The sequence below is a fragment of the Rutilus rutilus genome (assembly GCF_951802725.1).
Source record: "Rutilus rutilus genome assembly, chromosome: 20".
Classification (NCBI taxonomy): Eukaryota; Metazoa; Chordata; class Actinopteri; order Cypriniformes; family Leuciscidae; genus Rutilus; species Rutilus rutilus.
This window is the reverse complement of record NC_140225.1, coordinates 23,216,937-23,238,555: the sequence shown is the minus strand read 5'-3', so window position 1 is coordinate 23,238,555 and position 21,619 is coordinate 23,216,937. Positions and strand designations below refer to the sequence as shown.

The window sequence follows — 21,619 nt, the reverse complement described above, 5'->3', positions numbered from 1 at the left end:
ATGGAAGTTTATTTAGCGATTATGGCTGAACTGTATTGACAGACTGTACTTAATCTAGTACATAATATCTGTCTGAATATGAGATGATTGGGAATCACTGACATGTGGGCAGTCATAACTTAATATTTCAGATATCTAAAATCGGAAATCCAGGGATTTCAGAACGAGAGGTTTTACAGCTCTGTCAATAATTAGCTTTTTTGGACTAAGGATTAAGTTTTGAGATCTGTAAAGTGCAGTATGCTTTTATTGAAAAATTATTATTAACATATCAAGGAACATTTGATTTTAATTTAACCCCACTCAAAGATGTATTTAAGCCATAATTGTGAGATTGTACGTTTGAATGTGAGCTTGAGTTTTCTGTCTTGCTATAAAAGGTTATGCTGGAGAATTTTCTTTAAAGCATTAAAAAAAAAAAAAAGATACAGAAGGTGGACTTCTGCCAACATCCTAAAGACAGCAGATGAGCCGTTACTTTTCTATAAATGGCATGGATCCATAAAATGTTCTCATAAAATGGTTATATGATCATAAGTCTGGCAATCAGCACTCTAATTAAGAAAATGGCTTTTTCACAATTAATATGCAAGAAAGCACACAATGTGAGATGGCTTATTTCTCAAAGTAACAGATTATTTAAGTGCAATTGTTATTCAAATATAAATATATATATACGTATTCAAAATCGTGTCAAATTCCTCTTCTGTGTGTCAGAACCGTGCTTTTGAATTATTAAGTAGGAAGCCTCAGCTAAGGGTCTTTACGCATGCATAGCTCCGCCCTCCAACGCAGTCATTGGCTGCCTCCTTTAAATATTCACCGGAGGGGCTTGTGATTGGATAGATTCTTACACAGCTGATTTCATAAAGCAAATTCTTGGGAAGTTGTGTAAAATCACTAAGACACAAACTCAAGGTCCACAGGGAATCTCTTAATCTATGAGGAGGGAAGTCGTTTATGAGCGGCGCTGGACTTTCATTCATGTAAGTACCGATGCTTTCATATCTGCCGCAGCGGCTTTGAAGTTAGAAGCGGCTCCTTTGATCTGATCTTTCACTGCGCATCTAATTAAATGTTCTCAGCCGATCAGATGAGATGTGATAACTGTATGGATAAAGGTTCGGGAGATCGCAAGAGAATGGTCAGTTTCTGGTCGATATGCTTCTTGATTTTGCTTTATTTACTACTATTTTCACTTGCTCTGCTCATCGGACTTTTTAAACAAATATGTAACAACATCAAAAGAATGTTTTTCATTTTTTTTATATCACCATTATTTTTGCTTTGCTTTGCATGCGTACTTTGATAATAATAATAATAATAATTAGTTTATTTTCAAATGCATTTTTTTTTTTTTTTTTTTTTTTTTTACAAAACCACATCATGAAACTTTATTCAATTCAGGGCACCTCCATCACCTTCATTTCGACCCAGATTTTTGTTCTTTCTTTTTATCATCAGGGATGAGAAGCTGTCTATTTTCTCTAAGTTTACTTTAAAGCAGTGTCTTGTCGTAAGATGAAAGATGCTTGAGGGACTGACTGTGCTGGTGTTTGTCGCAGTCCGATCAGAGTCCAGAAATGCATGAACACACACTCAAGATGAGAGTAAAATAGGCTATAATTTACGAGGTGAAGGTCACAGGCAAAAAAATGCAAAGAAAGAGAGTTTATGGTTCCACATTGATAGGTCACAGGCAAAAAAATACAAAGAAAGAGAGTTTATGGTTCCACATTATTAATTTCTGTAATTATTGAATCATTTGAATAATACAGATACATTACAAACTTTGATTCAATAGTTGTATGAAACATACCGGGGGAGGTTTTCATAAAGATCATAAGGCATATCATCTAACATCTCAGTTGTAACCGTATTGTGTGATAGCTGCAGTGAGATGGAGCTGATCGCATTATTTAGTCAAACTGCCTCTTCGAGATGAAGAGCTGGTGCAAGGACAGATTCACCTCTTCTTGTGGTTCCTCTGCCTGTCTTTCTCTGGATTTATGACCCCGTAGATATGAAGACTCTTTTACTTTGGAACACATCCAGCTCTCACCTCATCCGAGAAGCTTTTACATCATCGTGTTACGATGAGAGATGACAGTACATAAGGTACTCTCAGAGCACTGGTGTTCCACTGCCCTTATCCATTCCATTCGCAGTGTTAAACACTAAATAAATAACAATAAAATGACATGTTTACTCTGCTTTTACTGTTTCTGCCCTGGCTGTTTTGCACTGAGTTATTAATATGAAATGGGTAAAATAATGCTATAATATAGGACAGTAAAGAAGAACAAAGTGACAACCTCTGCTGAGGCCTTTAATCAGTCTGACTATGTACATTCTGTCATCAACACTCAAATTATCACTGTGCTCAAACCTTTGGTCCAGTAATATGACTAATACAATACTTATTTGGGTGCTTTGATTACACTTTCATCTCAAACAGAGGAGCGTATATTAAGACAATCTTAATCTAAATTAATTACATGGCTTTGATGTTAGAGTTCAATGGGTTGATTAGAGGAGTTGGGGCATGCATATTTTTTGAAATCGTTACTGCAAACACATACACTCATCTCTCTCCTCTTTGTGTTTCTCACCAGCTTGAGCATGTCATCTCTCTTTCCTTGCCATACTGCACAAATGCCGTTGTCTGAATCCAGATTTTGTCTTCCCCTATACTCTGAGAGGTACATACAAATAGGGCCAAATGAATGAACTTTCCATATTGATTTTTCTCAGGTGTTTTACCTGTATTTCGAAATATTAGTGTTGTGTTTTAGGGTAAAAGGAAAAATCCGTAAATTAACGGATTATACCTTGGCAGCACATTACCGGTACCTTTATGTTGTTCTATTGATATTTTTCTTACAGCGTATAATTAACATTATTGTCATTGCTTACTCACCCTTATGTCATTTCAACCTGAATGGCTGACTTTCCTATACAGTATGTGGAACACCAAAGGAGATCTTTAGTAGAATGTTCAAGCTGTTCTCTAACAATGAAATTGTATGAAGACCCGGACTGTCAAACTCCAAAAAAGACTAAAAGCCCCGTTTTCCATATTCCAAATCTTCTGAAACCGGAAGTGTTTCAGTGCTTCTGTATGATAGCTTTGTGTGAAGAAAAAACACATTTTTAAGTTGCTATTCATTGAAAATTTCACCTTGAAAATGTTGCTTGTTCACCATTTTCATTGTATCAATAAAACCAGCTTGGATATTCTGTAAAAAACTACTACTGTGTTCCACTGGGGGGAAAAAAAGGAAAATGATTGGACGGACTTGTCATTTTACAATTAGGGCTATAAGCAGGGGTGCACATACTGTAACTTTTTCGGTCTGGTTCTCAAGGGAGCACCTGGAGATGCTGTTTGGTACTCAAACTTTACGCAGACTTATCCTTCACAATGTGATTGTTATCTTTTCTCTCGAACATAATAATGCGATGATGATGATGATGATGTTTTTTTTTTATGATTAATATTAAAGGGATAGTTCACCCAAAAATGAAAATTACCCCATGATTTACTCACCCTCAAGGCATACTAGGTGTATATGACTTTCTTCTTTCAGGTAAATACAATCAGAGTTATATATAAAAAAAATGCTTCCAAGCTTTATAATGGCAGTGAATGACCGTTTATGTTTTGAAGTCCATCAAAGTGCATCCATTCATGATAAAAGTTCTCCACACGGCTCTGGGAGGTTATAAAGGCCTTCTGAAGCGAAGCGATGCGTTCGTGTAAGAAAAATATCCATATTTAAAATAGTGCTGCATGATTAATCGTATCGCAATCGCGATCGCGATGTCAAGCCTACGCGATTATATGACGCAAAATGCTGCGATTTTATATTAAATAAACAAATTAGCGCTGTTAACGCAATTAACGCAGCATCTGTTAATTTTTGGCATCCTTTGGCTAGTGTTACATGATCCCGCTCTTATTCATGCAAATGCTTTTAAACCATTAATGCGCGATAAGAAAAAAAAGAAAAGAATGCGCTGCCTGTGAATGTCCTCCTGTCCTGACACACACACACACACATACATACATACATACACACGACCCACAGATAGACGCGTGCCAGTATCAAGTTCTCTTTCGCGGCAGAACGAACAACACATTATTATAACATATACATATAACATGTATGCCAAAATGAACGCGCTGCCTGTGAATGTCCTGACTTTGACACACAGTTCTAAAGTCTCGCGCTAATATCGTGCGTGCGCACAAAACAGCATGCCAGAATACAGTTCTCTTTCGAGCTTGAACGAACAATAACACACACAATTATGCCAAAATGTCTTTTTGTCGAGTATCTTCATAACATAAGAGTAGTCTTATGACTGAAGAGTTGTGATGACTCGTGAGAGAATGAGGCGCGTGTGAGATCCGCGTCTGTGACAGCAGCGACTGGTCTTAAAGGGACAGTACACAGTAGCCACTAATTATATCTGTCGCTAAAGTTAATCAAAGAACAAAGGAAACAGAGAAAAACACTCACTGCTCTTGACTAAAGAACTTTTTTCTTTAGGCAGATTATCACTGATCTGTGTGTGCATTTATTTTCCTTGAGAACCAAGCAAGTTGTTTATTATATCGCAATCGCAATATTGACCTCAATTATCGCAATATGACATTTTCCCCAAATCGTGCAGCCCTAATTTAAAACTTTATCGACTAAATAACTAGCTTCCGGCAGACGGCCGTACGCATCGATTTACGGTGAAAGAGTAACCTTTGACATGACGCATGACGCATTGACGAACGCAGAAGCGCAGAGGATAGAGCAAAACAATACACCAGTCACGAATTAGAAGTCTAAAACGAGAATTGTCGGAGGTGCTTGAGTTTGTTGCCCAGCCCTGTTTGTTTGAAACGTGAGAGGCGTCAAAGCTGACGCTACTCCTACATCCTACGTCATACATCGTCAAGTGTTACTCTTTTGACGTAAGTCGACTTGCGTAGGCCGTCTGCCGGAGGCTAGTTATTTTAGTCGATACATTTTTAAATATGGATATTTTTCTTACACGAACGCATCGCTTTTATTAACCCCCCAGGGCCGCGTGGATCACTTTTATCATGAATGGATGCACTTTTATGGACTTCAAAACATAAACGGCCATTCATTGCCATTATAAAGCTTGAAAGAGCCAGGACATTTTTTTATATAACTCCGATTGTATTCGTCTGAAAGAAGAATGTCATATACAAAATTAAAATAAATGTAAGACCATCATAAAAAATGTGGTAAAGGAGACATGTAGTTGTTTTTCTTGAGAGGTCCTTGTATTTGAATGATTTTTGCATGATTGTATGTATGTATGAATGTATATCTTTTTTTTACTATGTTGTGTTTATGTATGGCTGCTACCTTGTATGTAGCACTTTTATATGTTGTTTATGTATGGCTGCTACCTTGGCCAGGTCTCTCTTGTAAAAGAGATTTTTGATCTCAATGAGACTTCCTGGTAAAATAATAATAATAATAATAATAGGGTGAGTAAATCTAGCCTGGCTCCGCCCTCCTACGTACTTCCGCTCAATTTCATTTTCCTTCAGTAACTCCGTCTGGGATTGTGGTGTATTCTTTGGTTTTCTCCAATAAATTTTTAACCGGTCCAATCAGCGAACAGAGGGAGTGGCTGAGAACGATGACGTTGAGATCGTGCGCTAGTTTGAGTTGACATACGTCATAACGACCAAACGTTAGCAATTGGTTATGGCAGATCCAGAGTGACTCTGGTCAGATCCAATAGTTTTAAACTTCAACAGAGTACCCGCCTACAAGGAAGTTAACGCTTGTCAATGGAGAGAGGCCAGACTCTCTGTACAAATGAAATGTACGAGAGTCTGGTAGAACCAAGCTAGAGTAAATCATGGGGTAATTTACATTTTTGGGTGAACTATCCCTTTAATGACACAGACAACAGGAGGAATATTAGGCTGCTGTCACTTTAAGATCAAATGCACGGACCGAATATACTGACACACATCCGGATTCTTTCTCAACTGTTCACTTATGACAAATACGAGAGAATACTTGCCGAGACAGATATTTTGACATTCTTTTTTCATAAGTTTATGCGTCTGTTCAAGCGCAAGTGAACGCAAAAGAGGAATCAATTTGGTGTTTGAGCGCGCCTCTCTCTCTCTCTCTCTCTCTCTCTCTCTCTCTCTCTCTCTCTCTGCGTGCACGTGCTTCGGGCGTGGCTGATAACATCAAAGATAACATTGCGCGAGTCCTGATTTTTGTCTCTTCTTCCATGTTTAAAATCGTTTGAATGTGTTAATTGGCAAGACAAAACAAGTCCAAATGATAAACTTTCACTCTATGATGATTAAACTTAGCAGTTAATCACATTGTGTGCCGAACTGTGGGGCCTGATAAATACGGATCAACTGCGATCCATTGCACCCCTATTAATCTAATGATCTAATTAATGAACACACATCATCATGATTGCTATCTTACCAGAGATGGAGAAAAATGGAGAAAAGAAAAAAAAACTACCAGAGCATGCGCACCAGTTATGTGCACCCCTGGCTATAAGACCTGGCTATATGTTTGCATTCACTTATTTATGTTCATACGTGGAATTTGCTATGTATTCAATGGTGAACAACTGAGCAGTTTTGGGAACAACATAAATGTTCATGTCAGTTTTACATTGTCTTAAAAGATTCAAATACATAAATGTATAATAAATTCTATTTTGTATTTTTACGTTAACTATGTAATTAATGTTCTATTTATTAATACCAAATAAAACATCTCATCAAGTTAGTGTTTTTAAGCACTTTTCTTTTTCTTTTTTTTACATTTATTCCAAAAATAATAACTAAAGGCAGTACAATTTAAACAATATATTTTATTTGTGAGCTGATGTTCAGTTGTTCAATAATCAACTTATTTTCGAATCAAAGTTCGGTAAACACCGGAAGTTCATGACATCAAGGCTAGATTATTATAATGCTATTATGGGTGGTTGCCCTGCACGCTTAATAAACAAATTACAGCTGGTCCAAAATGCAGCAGCTAGAGTTCTTACCAGAACCAGGAAGTATGACCATATTAGCCCAGTTCTGTCAACACTGCATTGGCTCCCTATTAAACATTGTATACATTTTAAAATATTGCTGATTACTTATAAAGCACTAAATGGTTTAGCTCTGCAGTACTTGAGCGAGCTCTTAACGCATTATAGTCCTTCACGACTATTGCAATCTCAAAATTATGGCCAGTTGATAATACCTAGAATATCAAAATCGACTGCAGGCGGTAGATCCTTTTCCTATTTAGCACCAAAACTTTGGAACAGTCTTCCTAACATTGTCCGGGAAGCCGACACACTCTGTTTAAATCTAGACTAAAACACATCTCTTTGACCTAGCATACACATAACACACTATAGGCTTTTATAATTAAATGCTGCATAGATTAGGTCAGCCGGAACCGGAAACACTTCCCATAAATCCTGATGTACTTGTTACATCATAAGAAGGATGGCGTCTACGTTAATATTAGTCTTTCTGTTTATCCCGAGGTTTACCGCAGTCCGCCGGATCCAGGCCGTATCCAGATCTGATGAAGGACCTGCGTCTGGACATGACGACAACGCAGTCCTGAAGTGTCAACTAGTCTCTCCCCTGTTAAGGCCTCCCTCCCCTCCCTTTACCTCTCTACAGATAAAGGGTTGTCGGGATAATTCCGGTTCGCGTGGCTACGCAGAAGCGATACAAATTCTGTATTATAAATTTTAAGGCCAGACAAGTAGTTTGTTGAGGGTTGTTTTGTAAAGAAGGACTACATGCCTGCGCACATATATTCAAACGTGCATACTAGATATATAGACTGAACTCGTAATACGCATGTGCATGCCATCAGTGTTCTCACAGGTTAGCGTTTTTAAAAGTTTGAGCAGAGAGAACTTTAGGGTTTTCTGTTAGAATGGTGTCGTGTTAGCGGCCCATAAGTTAATAACTAATGATCGTTGCGATGGAAGTGAATCAACCAAATTAACTTTAGCTGGACAATAACTTTATTCTAGAGCTGCTGTAAAGCCAAAACAATCTCTGTTACTTTAATTTCCTATTATCACTAAGTGGGTGAGTTGTTTACTTACTTTTTAATTAGTCTTCCCAACGACATGATTTTGTTCATTCAGACCGATCCGCGAACACGCACGTGCACGAAAACAAGAGGCTGGAATTATTGCACAAACCAATCATAACCAATCATATCCAATCATTGCCTCCTCTCACTTGACTTTCCCCAAAGGTGATTTATACACCTTTTAATGTCATTTTTTGTATTGCGTTGTTTTATTTAAATTTTCTTATTCCATTTTTTGAGGAGGCACTCCCTTGCTTCCTTGGAGGAAATGCCCCTGAACATAGATAGACAGAAAGATCACGTCCTTCTCTGTCACATATGGATTTTGCCGTCCTAAATGTCTGTCTCATGTGCAGTGAAATGGCTTCTACTCTCAGATCTTAATTTGGTCCATTCTGACCTGTCACATGTCTGCAGTTTCTGTATTTATGTCTCTGTCCGGTGAGTGTAATGTTGGGAAGGTAATTGCCTCTTAACACTGTAGAAAGCAATTCAGTCTCCCAAAACTCAATGAAAGTGGAATATCTCGACTGTGTGGCTCAGTTCAGGATGTTTTACAGTTCCTCTCTCTTGAGTGAGTCATAACCTCAATGAAAGAGTTTTTCACAGATCAACAGGTAAGTATGATGGTGATCTTGTCATAGTTTCATTCTAGAGAGTGATTTATTCTTGATAAAACTTGATGAATTTCACAGATAACAATGTCGGTGTGGATATTACTGCTCACTGTGGGTGTGTCTGGACTGTCCTGGGGTCAGCGGACTGAACCCATGTTTGCCTCAGTAACTCAGAGTGTTTTCCCCCCGGACTATGAGAATAACCCAACGCAGCTCAACTACGGCGTGGCTGTCACTGACGTGGATGGAGACGGAGATCTGGAGATGTTTGTCTCAGGGTGAGTGCTGTGGTCCTCTCATGATTGGATTCCCAATCACATGGGAACGTGAAGCGTTTATGACATTACGTTTCTTTCGAGAAAATACTTAATCAGTGTCTAGAAGTTAAATGGTCCTTTTGTGCCGTTTGAGTGAACTTACATTTTTGGAATATTGACACAGAACAGATACTGGCCAAGAACATTACCTCAGTTTGGAGCTTGAAAGTAATATTTTCTAGGAGAAACAGAAATGTCAAAGCAATTAATTGGGATTATTTGTAAACCATTTGTGAAATGGTTTGGATCTCAGCGGATTTATGTTGATGATAAAAGATGTAATTGGAGAGTTCATTGTTTTGTTTGAATTGTGCTCAAGACTAAAACGAAGTGCAACTGACAGAATTGTATCTCTAGGGAAACTAGAATTTGTTTTTCCTTCTATTAAATGACAGCCGAGGTTGAATTGTGGGATTACAGGTCAGTGAAATGCACCAACAAGGATGTGCGTTGTTGGAAACAGGAGACTAAATTAATGGAATATGGTTTTATAGTAATCCTTCAAGGCATGTTTTTCTTTGAGTTGAGTTTTCAGAGAATGCATTTCGAATTAAGTTTACTTTTCCTATGCCAATAAATTTTTTTCTTGTTTTAAACATAAATCTAACAACAATCAGGCTTGAAGCAAAGAAGAAGAAAAAAAGCCAATGGGGTATATAATGTAGGCCTATAATGTTTTTTAGTAAATCTTACTATATTCAATATTATATTTTAATTAAAAATATTTATATAATACACTATTTATATAGTATTAAATATGTAAACAAACACATATAAGACATAACTACTGAGTAAGAACTGTTGTCTTCTTTGTTAGTTGGTTTTAAATATCTAACTTATATGTGTTCTCTACTTTTTTCTCTTTAGCTACAATGGCCCAAATCTGGTGTTAAAGTACGACAAGTTTAAGAAGAGGCTTTTAAACATTGCAGTTGACAACCGCAGTTCTCCATATTATGCACTCAGAGATCGACACGGCAATGCCATCGGAGTGACAGCATGTGACATAGATGGTGATGGCAGGGAGGAAATTTACGTCCTTAACACTAATAATGCCTTCTCAGGTATGAAACGGTTTAATGAACGAGGCTCTGGAGATAATGGTAAAGTAAATGGATGTTAGTTTCATGTAATTGTTCTTGTCATTTCATGCAGGTAGAGCAACGTACACTGACAAGCTCTTTAAGTTCCGTAACGGACGGTTTGAGGATCTCCTCAACGATGACATAAATGAACACAGAGACGTTGCCAATCGTGTGGCTGGCCGGTCAGTCGCATGTGTGGACAGAAAGGTAACACCTCTACTAAAGTATGCGTTAAATGAAAGCTTTTGCCACTTCATCCCGAGCGAAAATGTTTTCCTCAAGTAAAACCAGCCAGGTGGAAAAAGCAATAATTTGTATGTTTTCCTACAAAATCTTGAAGATCATCTCAGATCAAGATTCCTATCGTTTTCAGGGATTTCTACATTGATTTCTAATGGAAGAGTTATGGGAAATTTGATAGTGCCATGGTTATCTGGTTTAAGTGAGACATCAAGTGGTGACACAATTTAAACACATTGTGGTCTGCACAAACCATGTGTATCTGTGTTACAAACAGGGTTTGAAATTAACACCCGAATCAACTGTGGGGGGTAACGCTGTCTAATCACTAACCAATTTGGCCTGTTACTTATTATTATGTTTACTCACTTAAATACTCACTTAAATACAGCGTATTGCGCAGAATCTGCTCATAGGCCTATATGGTTTACTTGAACATGCCCGTCATGCGCGCTTGTTCATTCAAGAAATAGCGAAGATTAAAAAGCATTTGGTTAACAGGAAAGACATTGTTATTTTCCAGCATCCTACATTTTATTGATGTTCTTTGTACTGTATTGATCTGTCCATCTAAAATACTTTTTACCTGAAAAGGAAGAGGATAAAAGAGGAAGGGAGGAGATGGCTGGAGACAGGATTTTATTTGAAAAAGAAATTAATGTATGAAATCCAAATTTAATTTTATATCTATATAAACTGTGATGTAGTTAATCTGGTTTATTTTTGGCTAGTAGAAGTTATGAATGGCCGGTAACTTAAAAATGTAGTAGCCAAATTGGCCGGTGAGTGAAAAAGTTCATTTCAAACTCTGGTTACAAAAGAACCAGAATCTGCAGTCAAAAATATTATAATTATTATTTTTTCAATGAGGGATGTCAAGCAACCTGCCCATCTTCCTAATTTGGCTAGTTTCAAGTGACAGATGAATTAATAATACAAATGTGGATTTCTCCTCCTTTTTAAAAGTTGATAAGCTGATTTATTTTTCATTTCTACTTGTGCATTAATACGTGGTCAAACATGTCTCATTTTTGTTTGAGAACCACTGCTGCGGTGAATATAAACTTTTCTGGTTATGCTCAGCTCTAAAACATTTCATAGATTAGAAATTGCTCTTCCTGAGTGCAGCATGAATAAAATGCTTTTTAGAAATCCAGTAATCATGAATGACTGAAAATCATGGAAATTCCTAGGTCGAAATGTATGGGAAGAAAATGTGAATAGTAAGTTGCAGCCAGAGATACAATATGTATTGATCATCAACAGAATTACAGAAGAGCAGCATGTTGAATCTGAAGGAAAGTGAGTTCTTGAGGGTGTTGAGTGTCTGTTTACATCTCATTACTGATCATTTCACCCTCACAGACTCAAAATCTTCTACGGCCATCATTTACTGTCCGCCATCAGCGTTGAGTCCTGCCCCTCTCAGCCAACCAATGTTCATTTCCAGCGATCTGCGATATTTGTCTCTGACATTAAATCATGTGCTGTGATAATTAGAAAACTCAAGGCCTCATTTGTTTCTTTTTGTAAGGAGACGTATTAGGTGGGAAGTGCAGCCTTAATTTGTCTCTCTGCACGCATGTTATCAAAGCTCCCACCGCCTGACCGTGCTTCACCTAATCCCAGACGGCATGATGAATGGCCAAACATGTCAATGATTTGTATTTAGTCCAAAACACAATAAGCTGAACAGCATATTTTCGTAATTACTTCTGGACGCCATGCTGTTGTGTGGAGCAGTCAGCAGTGAAGGATGCTCAGTAATCCTGGGGTAGAGCTGCGAGGGATTGAAATGGATTTTTTTCACCCGCAGTCATTTGACTGGGCTGATAATAGTGAGACGATGCTGCTTAAAAGTATTTCACCAATGATTTTATGATTTAAATGATTTAGGATCAGGCTTATAATAGGTTTGGAAAGAAAAAATAAAAACAAAATGTGTTTGCTCTTCATGGAACTGAATTGGCCGGGAAAAAAATCGCCCTGTCATTGGATGCTATGCAGTCGATCCCCTTAGTGACTTCGCAAAGTTGAAATTAACTGCTGATGCAGATGGTTGAGTTTGCCTAATTTATTCCCAACTGCATTCATACAAGGTCACAGATGTGTCAAATGTACTCTAAAAAGTAATTCAGGAGACCTGTTATCACAACTTAAATAAATGCATGGCTGCAAGTAAAAAAATCGAATTTATTGTTTTAAGTTGCAAATATAATTTTGTTGAGTTAATTGCATCAATTTAATATAATCTGTAATTTCTCCATTCATTAGTTATTTAAAAACATTTAGTTGTAGTAACTTAATGAAATCATCTTGATAACTTCGGAAATTAGGCAGTGGATTTCTATTTGCCAGCATGCCTTGCATAGGACTGGATAAGGAGCATAAATGTTGAAATTTAATGTTAATTTATTTGTTTTTAGTGAAGGGAAATACCTGTTAATGCTGTTATGTTTGACATTTAAAAGAGTTTCTGTAATCTTGAGGTTTTTGTGGTTACCATTGAAGAGTAGAGAAGGTAAACACTACATTGACTGCACTAATGCCATTGTGGCAAGTAAAATCTTTCTTGATCATTAAATATACATGTTAAATAAGTTATGTTAGCATGTGCTATGATAGCTGTTGATTTGAACTGAAATAGATGAGATTAATTGGTTCCATGGCTACAACTCAGGTAGTTGGAGCGAATTATTTTTTTGAGTAATCAACAAAAATGTGTGTTTATGCTACAAATCAAGTTCCTCTAACTCAATGCTTGTTAAAGGTAACTTGCGCCAAAATGCAACCTAGGGTCTTTTTGTTAATCTACTTGAGGCAAACTTTCGTTTAAAAGCATAATTAGAATGGAAATGCCACTTTTAAGTTTGACTGTATTTTCTTTTTAGGTTAAATGCCTTGTGAATGGGGCACTTTTATGATAGCATCAAAAATCGCTATTTTTAAAACACTAAGAAGGTTCGACACAACATGAAACTTTGCTCGAAGTATCATTAGGGGCTCTACACATGAACTCGAGCATTGAGAACATTGTTTGTGTACAACGAGTTTACTAAAAAGAAAGATTTTGAACAACTCACTGTGTTCCCTTTCGAGGGAACTCGCGCTGCGTCGAGAATCGATACATTGGGGAACACCTTCGGCGTGACGCGTCTGAAGTCTGTGTAGAACTAGTCCAATCTCGATTGGTGTTGCGTCATGACGTCACTCGTGGCGTCGCATGTGACGGTGATGCGGAAGCTATAAAAGGACGCCGGCACATAACCGCGTCAGCTTTCTGGTCTTCAGCAAGCGTTCTGTGTCTGCTGTATGTCTTATTTGGTGTTGTTTGTCCCTTATTATTCGTATGGCGAGCAAAAGCAAACAGTTCAGGCAGTGTGCGTCCCCTTGCCCGCGCTATTTGAGCGAGGGTGATTCACACTCGCTCTGTGTAGTTTGTTTGGGAGTGGAGCATGCACGGGCAGCGCTCGAGGGCGCTGTCTGTGCAAACTGCGATCAAATGCCACTGAGAACGCTCCGCTCCCGCCTGAGCCTGTTTGATGAATCAGGCCAGGTTCGCGCTCCCCGTGGATCGGGTCCCGCGTCTGCCGAGGCTGTGCGGCGCCTGCATTCATGGGGATCGCAAATGGAGTTGGCGGATGATGCTGAGACGGCCTCTGCCCTTTCTCAGCATTCAGAGGCCAGCTCCATGGATCCTGCTCAGAGTTCGGAAGCCCGCTCTGCGGCTTCTTCCGCCCACGAGGAGGATCCTATACTCGAACTATCTGGCTACGAGGAGCTAGATGTTTTGAGTATCGACGCAGGAGAATGCGAGGACTCGCCACCCAATTCTCCTGCCTTTGAGGAGCTGCTGGAGGTTGTGACCAGGACTGTGGCTAAATTAAACATCGATTGGCCACAGGAAAAGCAGGAAGAGAAAAGAAAAAGCAAACTTGATGAACGTTTCCTGCAAGCCCGGTCACAACCGTGGAACAAGCCCTTCTCTTCTCGAATTGCGGGCCCCAATGTCCATCTATTCCTCCATCCTGGGCTCGAAAGAGAAGGGCTATGGGACGATGCCACGGGTAGAAGAATCATTTGCTGCCCATCTCTCGCCCGATTCCACATCGTCCCTAAGAGCTCCGGCGCTTCCCTCCAAGCCCTGCCATACAACATCGGCCTTGGTTGGGAAGGCATATATGGCGGCAGGTCGGGCTGGTGCATGCCTGCACATAATGGGACTCCTGCAGGCATACTAGGCCGACCTCCTCAAAGAGGTGGACGACAGTGGGGAGGTCGCCCTCGACGACATTAAAGAAATGCGTCGAGAGGTCGACTTGTCTCTCCGGGCTACCAAGGAGACGGCCCACGCCATCGGTCGCTCCATGGCAGCTTTGGTAGCTACGGAGAGACATCTGTGGCTGAACTTGTCGGGCATCGGGGACAAGGACAGGGCCTTCCTCCTCAATGCCCCGATTTTGCCCTCCGGCCTCTTCGGCGACGCCGTCAACACCGTTGTCGAGAGGTTTCAGGAGGCGAAACGACAGTCAGCCGCCCTTAAACATCTTTTCCCCCGCCGTCGTCCTAGGTCTCATGGGTCTGCTGCCAGGGGGCAGTCCCACGAGGCAGCCGCCAGCTCCTCACACCTGCAGGTGCAGAAGGAGAGTGTTGCTTCTCGTGCTCCCCCGCAAAAGGCTTGGAGCCAGAAGCAACACTCTCAGCCGAAGTCCTCCAAGCCGAAGACAGATCTGAGGACTGTCATTCAGACGAGGAAGGCTTCGGCAAAGAGGTTCTGACGCGATGCGCAGGCCTCTGAGGGTGTCCCCCCCCCGCGATCGAGCACCAACATCCCGCTCCTTCGCGGAGCCCTCAGGAAATCGATGTTTGCCTCCCGCCGTTAAACGCGCTTCGGGACGCATCGGTTTCCAGCAAACGTGAATCGCAGAGTCCGCCCGAAAATACTGCGGCCCTGCTGATTTTGCGCCCTCTCACTAGGCCTGCAGAAAAATGATTTCGGTTAGCTCCTGCCAGTCAACTGCTTCAGGTCACCGAAACCAAAATATGACAACCGAGGTCAGTCCAGACAGACTGATCCCCCTAGTAGATTATTTTGACACCTGGAAGGGTCTTCAAAATATATCTCAGTGGGTCCTGTGTACAGTGGAAAAGGGATACAGAATTCAGTTCGAGTATCGTCCACCAAAATTCAACGGGGTCATTCACACGCTTGTCAGCCCCGAGCAGGGTCAGGCCATGGAACAAGAAGTTCAGTCCCTCCTAGCAAAGGAAGCCATAGAGTTGGTTCCTCCTCAAGAGAGGGAAGCCGGGTTCTACAGCCGGTACTTCATAGTTCCCAAAAAGGATGGGGGGTTACGTCCTATTATAGATCTCAGGGTACTGAACCAGTCTCTGAGGAGATTCAAGTTCAAGATGCTAACTATCCCCTTAATCGTGAGTCAAATCAGGTCCGAGGACTGGTTTGTCACGATAGATCTAAAAGATGCGTACTTCCATATATCCATCCTGCCCCAACACAGGAAGTTTCTACGGTTCGCTTTTGGGGCAAAAGCGTATCAGTACAGAGTTCTTCCATTCGGCCTAGCACTGTCACCTCGCACCTTCACGAAATGCATGGATGCAGCTCTTGCTCCTTTGAGACTTCAAGGCATCCGTATCCTCAATTATATCGATGATTGGCTCATTCTAGCACAATCAGAGGAGATGGCGGTTCAACATCGAGATGTTGTTCTAAACCATCTAAGGTGCTTGGGATTGAGACTCAATGTCAAGAAAAGTTCACTAATTCCTCTACAGAGAACTATTTTCCTGGGAGTAGAATGGGAATGGGACGATGCAGGCACAATGTGGTGGCTCAGGACCAGAGGGTTTTCCCCGAGGGGGAACCCATTTCGCACGATCAAAGTAACGCGCAGATGCCTTTGTTCTTTGACGATGTGGAAGAAACCATGGTTCCTGTCCCAGGGCCCTGTGCTGGGAGCACTGTGTCAGAGAAAAATAGCGACCACAGATGCGTCCCTCACAGGCTGGGGAGCGGTCATGGAAGGTCGCTACACCAGGGGTTCGTGGAGGGACCACCATCTCTCTTGGCACATCAATTTCTGGCACTCAGATATTTCCTTCCGGACCTCAGAGGCCATCATGTTCTAGTACGAACAGACAATACGTCGGTGGTCTCATATATAAATCGACACGGGGGCCTGAGATCGCGTGCTCTATGCAGATGGGCACATCAGGTTCTTCTGTGGTCCCAGGGCAAACTTCTTTCAGTCAGAGCCATGTTTATCCCTGGGGACGAGAATGTGGGAGCAGACATCCTGTCGAGGCAGGGGCTGAGGCCCGGGGAATGGAGACTCCACCCTGAGACGGTGGAGTTAATATGGAGGAAGTTCGGCCAAGCGGAAGTGGATCTGTTCGCCTCTCACGAGAACACCCACTGTCCACTCTGGTTCTCCCTCACTCATCCAGCTCCCTTGGGACTGGATGCCATGGTGCAGATGTGGCCGAGGCAACGTCTGTACGCATTTCCCCCGATCGCTCTGCTCCCAGGGGTTCTAGAGAGGGTCCGGAGGTACGGAATCAGTTTGCTCCTAGTAGCCCCGTACTGGCCGGCCCGAGTATGGTTTTTGGACATCATGTCTCTACTAGCAGGCCCTCCGTGGCAAATCCCGATCAGGAGGGACCTTCTTTCTCAGGCTGAGGTTGCTGAGACCATCCTAAACTCTAGAGCCCCCTCCACGAGGAAACTGTATGCATTCAAATGGAATGTATTTGATTTATGGTGCAGAGAACATCAGTTGGACCCAGTTAATTGCCCAGTGGCTTCAGTGCTGGAGTTCCTCCAGAGTCGTTTCTCTGACGGGCTCTCCCCGTCCATGCTTAAGGTCTATGTGGCGGCCATAGCTGCCTTCCACATGCCGTTAGGGGTTGGCACCTTGGGGAGACACCCACTTATTGTACGTTTCCTTCGTGGAGCTAGGAGGTTGAGGCCTGTCGTCCAGTCCAGGGTCCCCACGTGGGACCTGGCTGTGGTTCTTGAAGGGTTATCCCTGGCACCCTTCGAACCATTGGACGAGGTGTCTGAGAATTTTTTATCTTTTAAGATAGCCTTCCTGCTCGTTATTACTTCACTAAAAAGAGTGGGCGACCTGCAGGCACTATCTGTTGCTCCCTCTTGCCTCGAGTTCGCTCCCGGCAGAGTGAGAGCTATTCTCCACCCCAGACCTGGCTACGTACCTAAGGTGCCCACAAATGTGGCACGGTCTGTGATTCTTCAGGCATTCCATCCTTCACCACATGTGTCGGATGAGCAAGAGAAGCTACACCTATTATGCCCGGTCCGAGCCCTGGAGGTCTATGTCCAAAGAACCTCGGGCTGGAGAAAGTCGGATCAGTTACTTGTGTGTTTTGGGTCACCTAAGAAGGGTTCCCCTGTCTCTAAACAAACTATCAGCAGGTGGATAGTAGAGGCTATTTCTTCAGCTTACGAGGCGCACGGTTTGCCTTCGCCTCTGTTAATAAGAGCCCACTCAACCAGAGGAGTGGCATCCTCTAAAGCCCTGCTAGCAGGGGCTTCCCTTCAAGAGGTCTGTGATGCTGCCGGCTGGGCCTCCCCACACACCTTCATAAGACACTACAGTCTGGATCTGCCCTCTACACCGGGTTCACAAGTGCTCTCGTCTTGAGTGTGCCAGATTGCTTCACACCAGGGCGTTTGTCTCTCAGTGTGGCGCAGTGGGCATTTCGTTCCCCAATGTGTCGATTCTCAACGCAGTGCGAGTTCCCTCGAAAGGGAACGTCTCGGGTTACGACTGTAACCCTTGTTCCCTGAGAAGGGAACGAAACGCTGCGTCCCTCGGCCACACTTCCCGCGCTCCTGAGAACGACTTGCTTCGACCAATCAGAAGCTGACGCGGTTATGTGCCGGCGTCCTTTTATAGCTTCCGCATCACCGTCACATGCGACGTCACGAGTGACGTCATGACGCAACACCAATCGAGATTGGACTAGTTCTGTACAGACTTCAGACGCGTCACGCCGAAGGCGTTCCCCAATGTGTCGATTCTCGACGCAGCGTCTTGCTCCCTTCTCAGGGAACGAGGGTTACAGTCGTAACCCGAGACATTTCCGTCCGTCGGCATTTTGTCAGTCAAAAATAGTCGATATCCGTAACAGGGAGGAGAGTAAAGATGGAAAGCTCCTAAAGCTTAGTTCAATATAAATTCACGGGTAATTTGTTGTTTTCTCGTTAGTGAAAATCGATATTGACCTTGTATTTGAAAAAAAGGATCCTCATATAAGAAACAATACTAAAATTCAGAGTCAGTTCATTCACATTCGGAAATCGACTATTTTTGACTGTCAAAATGCCGCCGGACACAGCTACAGTGAGTTGTTCAAAATCTTTCTTTTTAGTTAACTCTGTGTACACAATCAATGTTCTCAATGCTCGAGTTCATTTGTAGAGCCCCTGGTGATACTTTGAGCCAAGTTTCATGTTGTATCGAGCCTCCTTAGTGTTTTAAAAATAGTGATTTTTGATGCTATCATAAAAGTGCCCCATTCACTCCCATTCACAAGGCATTTTAACCTAAAATGAAAATACGACCAAACTTAAAAGTGGCGGTTCCATTCTAATTATGCTTTTAAACCAAAATTTGCCTCAGGTAGATTAACAAAAATAGTCTAGGTTGCATTTTGGCGAGAGTACCCTTTAACGTAATTTCACTCAAAGTTGTCATAACTACAAAAAAGAAAGAAAGATGCAAACTGTTGTTATTTATTTATTTATTTATTTTATTGCCAATACATTATTTGAGTGTGAAAGGTATTAAGATGCATAAATGCTGTTTATTTTATTTTTTAAAACATTCTTTTTTAAAATGTTTTTGAAAGAAGTCTCCTATATGCTCAACAAGGCTGCCTTTATTTCATTAAAAGAGTACAGTAAAAACAGTAATATTGTGAAATATCAGTACAATTTAAAATATTTGTTTTATATTTTAATACAATTTAAAAATGTAACTTATTCCTGTGATGGCAAAGCTGAATTTTCAGCATCATTACTCCAGTCTTTAGTGTCACATGATCCTTCAGAAATCATTCTAATATGCACATTTGATCCTACCAGCCTATATAGCCTACTTCTCCAAATGACAGTTAAGCAGTGTCTCAAAGCATACTGTAGGCTACTGTATATATATGTTTACCCCTGTGAATACATCAAAGAAGTACATTGAAGTTAGACTTTTTCTATAAATGCAAATGACAGCATCTGCCACCACAGTTGTAGAACAATACACACAATACACCCCCCTGTGTATTCCTTTCAGCTTCAGAGACATTAATATTCAAATGCAATGTGTAGTTTTTCTCTGCTTGAAATGTTCATTTGTCAATTCAAAGTGAATTGGAAGACACATGGGCCTGTTTCTAGGGAGATGGATTGGTCCTCTCATTCGCCTATCTGCATGGGTTAGTGATTACCTGCATTATGTGCTTATTGAGGTTTTCTCCCCCAATAGCACATAAAAAGGGCAAACATTTACAGTTGAGACTGCAACAAAATAGCTTTCTCAGTTTAAAATTGGTTTAATAGGGCTCAGATGCGTTAAAACAGAGGTGCCCCATATATACCTGCATTTATGCATTTATGTATTTATTTATGCACAAATTAGGCTATTAAATATTGACTAAAACTCAATATTGGTAAAACAATGTGGTGTGGTAACCTTTCCTAAATAATTATTTTCAGCTCATGGAGTAGAAAGTCAATAGTACAAAAAATGAGTTGGAACAAAATGTCAATTATCAGATATCAGAATTTCTCCATTTTGTATTGATAAACAGAGCAAGAACATTAAACCAAAGCAAAAACATGGCAATCATGACATTAAAACCTAAAACTGCTAATACATACTGGGGCAGCATGCGTTTTAACTCCATTATGAGTTATAAAATCTGTATTTTCTGACCTGAAGTGGCGGTTATGTAGAAACCAGAGAGCATTTGACATTTTCATTGTTGTGCCTCATTAGGATTCTGGTCACGAGCTGCTAATATTTATACACTTATGTATATATTTCTTTATTTCACCATTTCCATGCTGTTGGATCGTAGGTGTCTTTATTGAAACTGTGTGCGTAAGTTCATTTGCTTGGCTACTTCACTGACTTCATGTCCACAGGGAATCTTTCTGATAATGGGGTGTGAAATTAATATCCAAGGGGAGGCAGCTGAAATATGTGTGTGGTGTGTGAGTATGTGTGCGTGTGTATGCTCTATGAATGAGTGCTCCAACTTGTTTCTTATATGTTCTGTGAAGATCACATCAAAAATGTCTTGGAAACTCTTTTGCTTATCAACCTTGTCACAGACCCAGACAGATGGACTTTCATGATATATATATATAAAAATATAAAATGTTTTATATGTATATATATAGGCTATATATATAATTTTTATGTAATACATTATATATATATATATATATATATATATATATATATATATATATATATATATATATATATATATATATATATGTTTTTAATTAATTAAATGATGATATACTGTATTTTTTTTTACTGTAAATACTGAAATGATTTATGTTAATGTATTAATTAATATTTACATGATATATAAGCCAATATATATATATATATATATATTGGCTTATATATCATGTAAATATTAATATATATATATATATATATATATATATATATATATATATATATATATATATATTTATTTATTTATTTATTTATTTATTTATTTATCATCATTTAATTTATTATATCAGATTTTATATAATTAAAAGCCACTTTCACCATTGCAGTGCAGAATGAATCACTATTGAATACAACATTTGAGAAGTGGTGGAAATGGCACTGTTGTGGAAATGTTTATGACATTCAGAGAAAAATAAAAAAAATATACTGTGATGCATGTATATTCACTGTTGGACATGATTATATATTGAGAGTGTGAAAAGGGTTAGTTAAAGTTAATATCAAGTTTATTAAAGGGTTAGTTCACCTGAAAATGAAAAACGTATCATTAAATACTCACCCTCATGTCGTTCCAAACCCGTAAAACTTAAGTTCATCTTCGAAACACAAAATTCATTTTGAATTAAATCTGAGAGATTTCTGTCCCTTCATTGACATTCTACGCAACTACCACTTTTTTTGCTTCAAAAAGTTCATAAAGAGATTGTA

The 21,619-nt window shown here is 40.2% G+C and overlaps 1 protein-coding gene across 1 annotated transcript in view; it reads left to right on the top strand.

Moving 5' to 3' along the window:
- The first annotated feature begins 921 nt into the window (after positions 1 to 921).
- Positions 922 to 21,619, top strand: part of crtac1b (cartilage acidic protein 1b) — a 67,099-nt gene continuing 46,401 nt past the window's right edge. Inside the window, exons 1-4 of the mRNA XM_084391997.1 lie at positions 922 to 986; positions 8,834 to 9,033; positions 9,940 to 10,136; positions 10,228 to 10,364. Coding sequence (XP_084248123.1) covers positions 942 to 986; positions 8,834 to 9,033; positions 9,940 to 10,136; positions 10,228 to 10,364 — 579 coding nt within the window. The 5' untranslated portion in view covers positions 922 to 941. The remainder of the gene's footprint in view (positions 987 to 8,833; positions 9,034 to 9,939; positions 10,137 to 10,227; positions 10,365 to 21,619) is intronic.